General features: G+C 48.2%; 2 protein-coding genes across 4 annotated transcripts in view; both read right to left on the bottom strand.

Annotated features, from left to right (window-relative positions):
* The window catches only part of GCN1L1 (GCN1 general control of amino-acid synthesis 1-like 1 (yeast)), a 75122-nt gene extending 70095 nt beyond the window's left edge, over nucleotides 1–5027 (bottom strand). The window contains exons 1-2 of the mRNA XM_011948601.1: nucleotides 4993–5027; nucleotides 629–731 (exon numbers count right to left, since the gene is read on the bottom strand). Coding sequence (XP_011803991.1) covers nucleotides 629–731; nucleotides 4993–5010 — 121 coding nt within the window. The 5' untranslated portion in view covers nucleotides 5011–5027. The remainder of the gene's footprint in view (nucleotides 1–628; nucleotides 732–4992) is intronic.
* A 1975-nt stretch (nucleotides 5028–7002) lies between these two features.
* Nucleotides 7003–11190, bottom strand: RPLP0 (ribosomal protein, large, P0). 3 transcript variants are annotated; one of them, XM_011948567.1, is made up of 8 exons: nucleotides 11062–11190; nucleotides 10710–10871; nucleotides 9285–9460; nucleotides 9100–9187; nucleotides 8836–8982; nucleotides 8539–8724; nucleotides 7616–7756; nucleotides 7003–7237 (listed from the first exon to the last, which is right to left on the bottom strand). In XM_011948567.1, the coding sequence occupies exons 2-8, from the start codon at nucleotides 10761–10763 to the stop codon at nucleotides 7073–7075; spliced, it is 957 nt and encodes a 318-aa protein (XP_011803957.1). In that variant the 5' UTR covers nucleotides 10764–10871; nucleotides 11062–11190; the 3' UTR covers nucleotides 7003–7072. The 3 variants fall into 3 exon arrangements, with proteins under 3 accessions (XP_011803957.1, XP_011803956.1, XP_011803959.1); XM_011948566.1 differs by having other exon boundaries at nucleotides 10710–10811; XM_011948569.1 differs by lacking the exon at nucleotides 8539–8724 and having other exon boundaries at nucleotides 10710–10811.
* Nucleotides 11191–12719: the final 1529 nt, after the last annotated feature.

Here is a 12719-nt window from a genome sequence, read left to right as displayed (position 1 = left end):
CCGGGAGGCGGAGCTTGCAGTGAGCTGAGATCCGGCCACTGCACTCCAGCCCGGGCGACAGAGCGAGACTCCGTCTCAAAAAAAAAAAAAAAAGAAGTAGTTCAGGACCAGCCTGGCCAACATGGTGAAACCCCATCTCTATTAAAAATACGAAAATTAGCTGGGTGTGGTGGTGCACACCTGTAATCCCAGCTACTGGGGAGGGTGAAGCATGAGAATCACCTGAACCAGCTAGGTGGAGGTTGTAGTGAGCCGAGAGCATGCCACTGCACTCCAGCCTGGGCAACATCATGAGACTCTGTCTCGAAAAGAAGAAGAAAAGAAAAAAAAAACCCACGCAATTTATTTTTTATATGGAACACTGTCATTCGAGACCAGCCTGGCCAACATAAGTGAAATCCCATCTCTACTAAAAATAGAAAAATTAGCCAGGGGTGGTGGTGGGCACCTGTAATCCCAGCTACTCGGGAGGCTGAGGGCAGGAGAATCGCTTGAACCCAGGAGGTGGAGGTTGCAGTGAGCTGAGATCATGCCACTGCACTTCAGCCAGGGTGACAGTGCGAGACTCTCTCTCAAAAAAAAGAAAAAAAAGAATATTGTCGAGGGTACATGGATGACAAATAAATACCTTTTCCAGCAACACACTTCCCAAGTTCACTGAGGATTTCTCTCCGTTCCTTTACACTGGCTGTTGTCACCTTCCCTGCAAAACGCTTTAGTGTCTCGGAAACCTGTGAAGGCCAAGTGACAGAGAAAATTTCACCAGTCAGACTATAAAACAATGTTTGTGTTGAGGGGTGGGTGTAGAATTCAGGGATCTCTCTAACCTGGGGTTTCTCAACCTCCCCACTCAGACATTTTGGGCCGGGTAATTCTTGTTGTGGGGGGCCGTGTTTTTAGTAGCATTCCAGGTCTCTACCCACTCAATGTCAGTAGCAGCCCACCTCCCCAACCCGCCCCAGTCGTGACACTGTCAAATGTCTCCTGGGAGGCAAAATCACTCCCACTTGAGATGTACTGCTTTAATTCAACTAGTCAACAACTCAATATACCTTACTTAAACTTGGGCAATAAGAGGAAAGGCAAAGACCTCTGAACAGAAAATATGCCTTCAGAACTACCCAAAATCTAGCAAGGGCCTAGTAAAGCCAAGCATGTTCCCTTTACATTATCTCACTTTAACCTCCCCATAATGGGAATGTCAGCATCCTGGCAATTCACTGGCAGAGGATAAGCACACTGGCTAAAACGTGAAAGGTTAGGAGATTGGATCCCAGCTCTGCCTTTTACTAGCTGTGGAAACTTAGTCAAATAATGTCACTCCCCCTATCTTTAATTTTTTCATCTACAAGATGCGGACAATAGCAGTTACCTCATATGACTGTTACGGAGATTAAATGAGATTGTGTATAAGGGGCGTCTACTCTCATCCCAAGCATAAAGTTGGCTACTACTACCAATAAGCCTGCAAGGGAGGCATCAGTATCCCCACTTTATAGGCAATGAAGCAACCATCTCCAAGAGAGACGGTTAGAGGAAGTCACTGTTCAGAGTGGAGTTGAGAGCCATAGCACCTGCGTTTTTGAAACTAACCTTGAAACCAAACAGGTCTATACACTGATGCTAACAAATCTTTAGCTTTCGACAGTCATTGAGTTACCACAGATGCAGTCCCCAGCGTAGGGACATAAGCATAAGACCCAGTGACTGGGGGCAGTTTGCAAACATCCCTGAAAATCTGCTCCTGGGCAATACTCTACAAGCTACCAAGTGGGCAGGTTGTGGATTCACAAGCCGTAGAGCAGGGCATGATAAGGCTCATGTAACTTAACAAAGTGGGGTCATCATCTTTTTCTTTTGAGGGTATTTCACAGGCAGGCCTTATCAGTAGCATAAGAGGCAAGTGTACACGCAGAAATGAAACAATGCTGAGTTTTTCATGCTTAAATCCCTGCCATAATTCTATTGGCAACGTCCAAAACTGTCTTCTACGTAAATGATGTATTGTTTTAACTTTAAAATGTCTTTTGTTTTTGGCTGGGTGTGGTGGCTCACGTTTGTAATCCCAGCACTTTGGGAGGCTGAGGTGGGCAGATCATGAGGTCAAGAGATTGAGACTATCCTGGCTAACACGGTGAAACCTCATCTCTACTAAAAATACAAAAAATTAGCCAGGCGTGGTGGCGGGCACCTGTAGTCCCAGCTACTCAAGAGGCTGAGGCAGGAGAATGGCGTGAACCCGGGAGGCGGAGGTTTCAGTGAGCCAAGATCACACCACTGCACCCCAGCCTGGGTGAACAGAGCAAGACTCCGTCTCAAAAAAAAAAAAAAAAAGTATTTTGTTTTTATAGTCATAGATGCACATAGAGTCAAAACCAAAAAGTTCGGAGAAGTCTGCCATAAAAACCAGTCCCTTGCCCTCACTCTCCATGGACAACCCTTAGGTTGATCTGGTGGGTATTTGGGTAGTTACCTCCATATATCTAAGTATCTCTAACTATGGAGGTAACTTGCGCGTGCTTCTTGGTTTTTCAGTTTTGCTGCCATTCCACCACAGCTCCCTTTCCTGCTCTGACTCCATCACACACTCTCCCCATTTCCCCAGTGGAAATCCCCAGTTTCATAATATAGGCTAGGTAAGTAGTCAGTGATTACATAATATGTAAAGGGCATTCAACATCCATTTAATAAATTCTTATTCTTCCTTGCTTTTTTATGCCCCTGGTGTTAATAATTACCCTTTCCCACCATGCTTCAGTTTGACTTTTTTTTTATCTGTTCTTATAAATAATTAAACCCCAAGCTTTTTGCCATTTGTCTAAATCTCAGTACATTTAGTCAGATCAGGTATTCCATCAAATTCCACCTTCCTAAGGAAATCTCTCCCAGTTTTCTGACCTGTCCCACTTAGGCATGTGATCCTCTACAGCTGGGGCACAGTTTATCACCCTGAACATGTACTTTCTTGTGTTTAGGTGAAGCACATCCTCCATTTTGTAAACTCCTTGCAAGTATGAAAATGTTCTGGCCAAATACAGAATTCTAGGTTGAAATCATTTTCCTTTAGAATACTGAAGACAACGCCAGGCACAGTGGCTCACGCCTGTAATCCCAGCACTTTGGGAGGCCGAGGCAGGTGGATTGCTTGAGGTCAGAACTTTGAGACCAGCCCACCCAACATGGTGAAACCCTGTCTCTACAAAAACTACAAAAATTAGCCAGGCGTGGTGGCGCATGCCTGTAATCCCAGCTACTTGGGAAGCTGAGGCAGGAGAATTGTTTGAACCTGGGAGGCGGAGGTTGCAGTGAGTTGAGATTGTGCCATTGCACTCCAGCCTAGAGAGGAGTTCCGTCTCAAAAAAACAAAATAAAATAATCTCAGGCCGGGTACGGTGACTCGCCTGTAATCCCAGCACTTCGGGAGGTCAAGGTGGGAGGATCACCTGAGGTCAGGAGATCGAGACCAGCCTGGCCAACATGGAGAAACCCCCTCTACTAAAAATACAAAAATTATAAAATACAGAAATATTATCATGCATCACCCAATGCAGTAGCCACTGGCCACATGCAGCTAACTGTGCCCTGAAATGTGGCTGGTACAAGTGAAGAACTAAATTTTTTTTTTTTTTTTTTTGAGACAGAGTCCCGCTCTTGTTGCTCAGGCTGGAGCGCAGTGGCGCAATCTCGGCTTACTGCAAACTCTGTCTCTCGGTTCAAGTGATTCTCATGCCTCAGCCTCCTCAGTAGCTGGAATTACAGACATGCACCACCACACCCAGTTAATTTTTGCATTTTTAGTAGAGACAGGGTTTTGTCATGTTGGTCAGGCTGGTCTCAAACTCCTGACCTCAAGTGATTCACCCACCTCGGCCTCCAAAAGTGCTGGGATTACAGGGTGAGCCACCACGCCCAGCCAAAAACTGAATTTTTTAAATTTCATTTAATTTTAACAAACTTAAGTAGCCACGTGGCTGCCATACTGGACATTGCAGCTCTAGAGAAGATTCTTCCTCAAGTGAGTATCAATGTTAAACATTCAGCATGTATTCCCCTAACCCGCTCATACTAAGCTTTTCTTTCTAGGATTCAGTACAACATAATTTGAACATCAGCCACCTGCATACCAGAGTCTCAATAAATGTCTTTTTGAATGTTCAAGTTAAGTGGTCATTTTCTGGGCCTACTCATAAAAATCAATCCCATCACCCTGGAGACCCCAAATCAGCCCAGCTGTCCTTTACACACCTGTTTTTCCCCTGCCCCATAACGATGTCTTTTCACTTTAAACATAACCACAACTGGGTGGAGGAAAAGGTTTTCCCAAGTCCTTCCTGAATTACAAAGTACCCACAGGTAACACTCAAGGGTGACAAGACTCTTCCTGGGCAGGACACAGTTCTTTTCACTAACCCTGCATCTGATAACAACCAACATATATCAAGCCCTATTTTATCTCACTGAACCTTCACAACAACCTTTTAAGGTAAGTATTGTTTTAACCTCATTTTATAAATGAAAAGGCAGACTTGGTGGGGTTAAGTCACTTGTTTTGCATGTCACAGAAATCGACGAGCAGGAACTCAAGCCCAGATCTGTATGAATCCAAAGTCTACACTCAAAGAACATCTGCCGAATACAAAGTTTAACGAAGACTTGGCGTTGGCCCGGGGCTCACAGCCGGAGGGGTTTGGAGAGAAGTAGAGGCTCGGTAAAGTGAACTTTTGCAACTCCGGGGTCGGGCAAAGGCCCCGCCGAGCTCCAGCTGCCGAAGTCGTGGCGGGAGCCCCGGACTCCTCAAGCCGTCTGCCTGCGCCGCCCCGGCCGGGCCAAGCCCGCAGCCGTGAGAGTCCGGCCTGAGACGGCCCCAAGACTACGCCCTCCACAGCCACCACCCCCAGAGCCCCTAAGCCGAGGAGCTAGAGCGGCCCCACCCGACGGCCACCGTCCGCACCCAGTCCCTCGCCCCGTTGGCCCCACAGCCGCCCGCCTCACCTGCGTGTCCGCCGCCATCCTGCCGGGGCTGACTCCGGAACCGCTTCCGGAGCGCTTCCGGGTCACAGCGAGGCCCACGCGGCAGGGTGAGGCCGGGAGGCAGCTGGGGCAGGGCCCCGGGCTTGGCGCCACCGGGCGGGACGGCGGCCGCTGCAGCCCGGGCAGCCGGATCACGGGCTTGAAGTTGGCCTGCGCCGGAGCCACAAGGCCTCCTCCCCAGGGCCCTCTCTTCAGCCCCAGGCGCCTCGTGGGAGACTAGCGCTTGTAACGTGGTGAGCCCGCGGTGTAACGCTGCGAGCCCGACTTGCAGCCCCTGACCCACTTCCAGCCCGCAGGGCCAGCCTTACATGGGCCTTTCCTGAGTGATGACTGCATTCTTAAGAAAAACAAGTGTTGCTTCCTAGATAGCAGGAACTAAAAACTAGGTAAAAGAGCGAACTAGTCTTTTGTCCTCAGTTTGTAGTTCAGTTGAGGGATGACTTGTACAGGGTTAGCAAACATGGGTAGATAAGGAGATCGGGGAAGGTTCAGAACTGAAGGAGGCCCCTGCCCTGGGGAAATGCTGGATGCCCTAGGCTGGGAGTTTTGAAGTCCACGGAGCAGGAGGCTACTTGCAGATGTGGCTGCAATTTAGAGAATAGGGTCCTCACAGCTTAGTTGTCGGCCCTGTTAGCAGTGACTTTCAAACCTTTGACACAGACCTAGTTAGAATGAACCTATCATGTTCCGGCAGATCTGTAAGTGAAATACAGGAATCACAACAAAGCACCTGTTCTCAGCAGATGCTTTCTCTTTAAATACTGGGGCCAAGCATGGTGGCACACGCCTGTAATCCCAGCACTTTGGTAGGCTGAAGTGGGTGGATCAACCTGATGTCAGGATTTCCTGACCAGCCTCGTCAACATGACGAAACACTGTCTCTACAAAAAATACCAAAAAAAAAAAAGGCCGGGTGCAGTGGCTCATGCTTGTAATCCCAGCACTTTGGGAGGCCGAGGCAGGCGGATCACGAGATCAGGAGTTCAAGACCAGCCTGGCCAGCATAGTGAAACCCCGTCTCTACTAAAAATACAAATGCCAGGTGTGATGGCACATGCCTGTAGTCCTAGCTACTTGGGACGCTGAGGTGGGAGAACAGCCTGAACCCAGGAGGCAGAGGTTGCAGACAGCTGAGACCGCCATTGTGCTCCAGCCTGGGTGAGAGACTCCGTCTCAAAAAAAAAACCAAAAAAAAAAAAAAAATTTGCCAGGTATGGTGGCAGCTGCCTGTAATTCCAGCTTCTTGGGAGGCTGAGGCAGGAGAATCACTTGAACCCAGGAGGCAGAGGTTGCAGTGAGCGAAGACCAAGCCACTGCACCCCAGTCTGGGCAACAGGGTGAGACTGTCTCAAAAATACAAACTGTTCACCACCTACTAATGAGTTGGAGCACCACCCAGTTTGAAAAACTGCTCTATGGGACTGGCCCTAGCATCCACCACATGCCTCTCTCAGCTGACACTAAACCTACTCTACTGCAGTGGCCATGGAAATAGTAATTCTAGTGTAATACAGTTACAACTGTGTCTAGAAAACCATACAGGATGTTTGACTGGTAGCTTCATTTAGATACAAAGAGGTTACCCAAACATCAGCACCTAAATACAAAGCTCTATAGTTTCACCATGGCTTTGGTTTCTAGCATATGGCACTATAAAGCTTCAAAATTAAGGGCCAGGCACACGGTGGCTCAAGCCTATAATCCTAGCACTTTGGGAGGCTGAGGCGGGAGGATTCCTTGAAGCCAGGAACGAGACCAGCTTGTGCAACATCTCTACAAAATTAGTAGCTGAGCGTCATGGTGTGTGCCTGTATTCCCAGCTACTTGGGAGGCTGAGAGAGGAGGATCCCCTTGACCCCAAGAGTTTGAGGGTGCAGTGAGTTGTAGTTACACCACCACACTCCAGCCTGGGCAACAGCCAGACCCTGTATAAAAAGGGGAAAAAAATACAAAATTAAGAGTCCAGAGACCTTTTAAAGAAGTAAGCCTTTATTTCCTTGTTTTGCAAATAAAGCTGGCTAAGTTGGTTGCTTTTTGGTGATTAGTCAAAGAGACCAAATCCCATATCCTCGTCCGACTCCTCCGACTCTTCCTTGGCTTCAACCTTAGCTGGGGCTGCAGCAGCAGCAGCAGGAGCAGCTGTGGTGGCAGCGGCCACAGGGGCAGCAGCCACAAAGGCAGATGGATCAGCCAAGAAGGCCTTGACCTGAAGGGGGGGAGGGAGAAGTGGTCAAAATGGTCATCCACACTCTGCTACTACCCACCCTCCTGCCATGGTAGAGTTTAAGGAGCAACAATATCACAGTCAGTGTGAAGCCTTGCCCGTCAGAAGTGGCCCAAGCAGGACAGCTTGGGTATGGCCTAGTGAGGGGTGTTCCTAAGGCCCATTTCTTGCCCATTAACCCCCTTTGGGTCTCTCGTCATTTCTCAAGTGAGAAACGCCTTCCCTGCCCCCCAACCTCTCAAATATCCTCACAAAATTATCTGCTATATAAAATACAACTGTAAAGGCACTTTAGGCCACCATTTGTCACCCTAATTTGTCATAGTCAGGCCCACTGTGGTCCCGGTGGGATCCTTTTACCTTTTCAGCAAGTGGGAAGGTGTAATCCGTCTCCACAGACAAGGCCAGGACTCGTTTGTACCCGTTGATGATAGAATGGGGTACTGATGCAACAGTTGGGTAGCCAATCTGCAGACAGACACTGGCAACATTGCGGACACCCTGGGGGAGGGAAGATTTCATTTTACGTGAGATTCCCTACAGGAAAGGAAGTCCAAGTAAAGCCTAATAAAGAGAACCCTTGGCAGACAATAATTGCCAGGTTGGCAGCTCAGTCTCGAGAGGCCACTTCATCTCATACCAATTCAGACCCATCAAATGAATTTTGCCCTTATTCCAAACCCAGGTGTTCTGTATACCATTATTGATGGCATTTACTTCCAAAGCCACCACCATAGTGAAAAGCATAAATGACTAACATACCCATTGAGTTCCATGAACGAAAAATGTTCAACTATTTCCAGATGTGAATTTCATTCACTAGTCAAACTTTCAACAAGTAAATGAAGCTACCTCAGAGTAGCTAATAATATCTAATTATATACATTAATTTCTATTTATCGTTTATCCAAGAAAAAACATTTTCTATCACTATTATTCATTATTTAAAGGGCATTTTTTTTTTAGACAGAATCTCACTCTGTCACTCAGGCTGGAGTGCAGTGGCACCATGTCGGCTTACCGCAACCTCCGCCTCTTAAAGGGCATTTTGATGGCAAAATTTGACAGTCTTATTCCTGGCCCTAGAATAACAGCTCAGTACTGTTCTAAGACTTTACATCCATTAATTCATTAACTCCTTCAACAATCTTATGTTGCTATTGACATTTTACAGATGAGGCAGGTAGACAGATAAAAACACAGTCCTTGGTTACAGGGACTCAGTCTGACCCTTGTCATGCTCTCAACCATCAGTAAGAGGGGGCAAGGCTGAGAGCATGTACCTCCAGGAAGCGAGAATGCAGAGTTTCCTCTGTGATGTCAAGCACTTCAGGATTGTAGATGCTGCCATTGTCGAACACCTGCTGGATGACCAGCCCAAAGGAGAAGGGGGAGATGTTGAGCATGTTCAGCAGCGTGGCTTCGCTGGCTCCCACTTTGTCTCCAGTCTTGATCAGCTGCACATCACTCTGAACAAGGTAACAGTGGGGCAGTGAACACCTGGACAACCAACAGACCCATGGCCACTAAAAGCAGCCCCCCATTTGCCTGGTTAGCACAGGCAAACCAGGTCCACTCACCAGGATTTCAATGGTGCCCCTGGAGATTTTAGTGGTGATACCTAAAGCCTGGAAAAAGGAGGTCTTCTCGGGCCCGAGTCCAGTGTTCTGGGCTGGCACAGTGACTTCACATGGAGCAATGGCACCAGCACGGGCAGCAGCTGGCACCTGATAAAGACAACAAACAGTGAGAAAAGCCTCTCCACTCATACAACCTGAGAATGGTCCATTTTGCTTTAAGGAGCAACTACAAAATCTCTTTAGCCAACTCAATTGTCCCCTTACCTTATTGGCCAGCAACATGTCCCTGATCTCAGTGAGGTCCTCCTTGGTGAACACAAAGCCCACATTCCCCCGGATATGAGGCAGCAGTCTGCAAAGAGAAGTTTACGGGAGACAATCACCTTTCAGCACCAGGAAGAGGGAGACGGGCACTGGGGAGGGAGGACAAAACTGCCTGTGGAACTGACTTCTCCAGAGCTGGGTTGTTTTCCAGGTGCCCTCGGATGGCCTTGCGCATCATGGTGTTCTTGCCCATCAGCACCACGGCCTTCCCTCGAAGGGACATGCGGATCTGCTGCATCTGCTTGGAGCCCACATTGTCTGCTCCCACGATGAAACATTTCGGATAATCATCCAATAGTTGCTACAAAAAACAAGCCAGAGGCGTAAGTTTAACAGGAAGAAAGAGGGAAAAAAATGCCAGGAGAAACTGAACCCCACAATTTGTTTCCATCTCATTCCCTTTCTTCTAAGCTTTTGAAGTCAGAGGGAGAGTGGGAGCTACGTTGTAACACTGCCAAACTGGATGACTGGTTTGCTGGGTATGAATGCTGAAAATCAGGTTTCTACATTCGATCAAGGAGTTTTTCCTTTAATTTTTTACTCAGTTTTTTTTTTTTTATTTTTCCCAATTATGAGGCAGGTTTCCGATTCACTAAAATGGTTGTCAGGATAAAAAAAGGAATGTTCCAAATAAGCTGGTCAAGAGGGCTAGACTCACAGCATTCAAAGCACAATGTTAAGCAAAAAGAGCAACATTATTACTTGTTAAAAGAATCGAGGCGTGTATATCCGGATTGTTGTACAATTCTTTTGAGTTTTGTGTCTGAAAACCTTTTAAGTGTGGGAAAATGTAATACAAACTATGATCTACAATGCTGCCTAATTGCTACAGTCAGCGTTTCTGGGCAAGGAAGACCCACCTCAAAGGCCATCCAAAAGTCACTGGACACTTAAGTTTCTTGACTGACAGGTCCTAAATATGCAACAACTTGCTTCCTTACAATGAGTCATTACTGGCCTCAGACCTTCTCAAAGATGCAGTAAAAGTATAATGTGCGGCCGGGCGCAGTGGCTCACACCTATAATCCTAGCACTTAGGGAGACTGAAGCGGGCAGACCATGAGATCAAGAGATCGAGACCATCCTGGCCAACGTGGTGAATCCCCGTCTCTACTGAAAACACAAAAATTAGCTGGGTGTGGTGGCGCGCCCCTGTCGTCCCAGCTACTTGGGAGGCTAGAGCAGGAGAATCGCTTGAACCTGGGAGGCGGAGGTTACAGTGAGCCAAGATCAAGCCACTGCACTCCAGCCTGGACAACACTTCGAGACTCGGTTAAAAAAACACAAAATAAAGGTATAACGTGCGCTCTTTTGGAAGCCAGACAGACCTGGATATGAATGCTGTCATCTTAGGAGCCACTTAACTTGCCTGAGCCTGTTTATCTACAACAGAAGGGACCTATCTCAGGAAATCGTTAACTAAACAGGATTTTCCCGAAAATGGCCTAATTCGGTAGCCGGTACTGAACAGACCCTCAGCACATAGCAGCTGACTGTCCCTATTTGCGCTGGGGCAACATGAGGGCAGAGGCGACCCACCCTGCACTTACGATGATCTTAAGGAAGTAGTTGGACTTCCAGGTCGCCCTGTCTTCCCTGGGCATCACGGCGGTGCGTCAGGGATTGCCACGCAGGGTTTAAAGACGATGTCACTGAGGAGAGATAGGGAGCTCAGGCCTGGTCACCCCGACACCCATCCCCCGGTCCTGGGCCTACGAGGAGCAAGACACGCGCAACCGCCCGCCGGCTCTGCCTAGGGCAGCCGCCGCCATCTCGGGGCGTGCAAGCCGCCACCGAGGCCCCAGGCGGAACAGGATAGGACTCCATGTTCCCAAAAGCCCCCAAAGACCCCTCCATGCTTCCCGCTGACGCCCCAGGCGTCGATCTGGCTACCGCACCAACCTCCCACGAGGACGCCTGGCGAGAGAAGGGCCTAGCGCCCGCGCGCGCATTTTATATGCGAACAAAATAGCCAATCAGAAACCGTGGATAGCGCTCCTGTCTATTGGCTGGAGCCATCGCCCGTCCGACAAAGCTGAACGAATACAGGCAACCATTGGGTAATATCGCTGCCACTCGAAACAACGGAAAGCCGCCTTTAAGTAAGGTCGTGAAGGAAGGCGCTGCCTAGCGTTGGAGGAGCTTGCTCTGAGCTGCTGCCACCTGCGGGGCTGGAGCTGGAGCTGCAAATTCGGAGTCCCCAGTTCCCTCTGCCACCTGGCGAGCTCGGCAAACTGAAAGGCATGAGATGGAGCTGAGACGTAATTGCACATGCTTAGAAACAGAATGGTCTCTTGTGTTCTCTAGTTTGTTTTTCCTCCTACCAAAACAGAGGGATCTTTAAAATCTGGCCGGGCGCGGTAGCTCATGCCTATATTCCCAGCACTTTGGGAGGACGAGGCAAGTGGATCATCTGAGGTCAGGAGTTCGAGACCAGCCTGGCCAACATGGCGAAATCCCGTCTCTACTAAAAATACAAAAATTAGCCGGGTGGGGTGGCACACGCCTGTAATCCCAGCTGCTCAGGAGGCTGAGACAGGAGAATTGCTTGAACTCAGGAGCTGTGAGCTCTGCAGTGAGCTGAGATCGCACCATTACACTCCAGCCTGCGTGACAAAGAGACACTCCGTCTCAAAAAGAAACCAAAAACAAAAACAAAAAAAACCTAAGTCAGCTCATCTCCTTATGTGCTCAAAACTTTCCATTTCCTCCAGAGTAAAAGCCTAAAATCTAAACTACCTACAAGGCCCTACCTATCTGCCCCTCACACCCACTCTGATCATCTCAGATGTTCTCCTCCTGACTTATTTGCTTTCCACCCAGATGATGCTCTGCTGCTGTTCCAGAGCAGGCTTAACTTGGGGGCTTTTGCATTGGCCATTCCCTCTTCCTAGAAAACTAGCCAACAAACATCCGTAGAGTAATTCACCTCCATCAAATCTTTTTTTTTTTTTTTCACCTCCATCAAATCTTTTTTTGAGAAGGAGTCTCACTCTGTTGCCCAGGCTAGAGTGCAGTGGAACAATCTCAGTTCATTGCAGCCTTGACCTCCCAGGCTGAAGTGATCCTCCCGCCTCAGCCTCCCAAGTAGCTAGGACTACAGGTGCACACCACCACACCAGGCTAATTTTTTGTACTTTTTGTATAGACGGGGTTTTGCCATCTTGCCCAAGCTGATGTCAAACTGTTGGGCTCAAGCAATCCTCCCACCCTGGCCTCCTAAATTGCTGGGATTTCAGGAATGATGCACCTTGCCCGACCCTGAGATCTCTCTTTTTTTTTTTCACTAAAACCCGTGGAATTATGTATTAAATGATCCCCAAAGAATCAGCTATTTCAAAATTAAAAATTATTACAAAGAGCTTCATACATCATGTTATATCCTATATCACACACCATAAAATTGTCAGAAGTAGGCAGGGTGCAGGGGCTCATGCCTGTAATCCCAGCAATTTGGGAGGCCGAGGCCGACAGATCACGAGGTCAGGAGATCCAGACCATCCTGGCTAACATGGTGAAACCCCGTCTCTACTAAAAATACAAAAAATTAGCCAGGCATG

Source organism: Colobus angolensis, unplaced genomic scaffold (genome assembly GCF_000951035.1).
Source record: "Colobus angolensis palliatus isolate OR3802 unplaced genomic scaffold, Cang.pa_1.0 Scaffold28, whole genome shotgun sequence".
NCBI lineage: Eukaryota > Metazoa > Chordata > Mammalia > Primates > Cercopithecidae > Colobus > Colobus angolensis.
The sequence above is the reverse complement of the archived record's forward strand: the minus strand, read 5'-3'. Positions and strand labels throughout refer to the sequence as shown.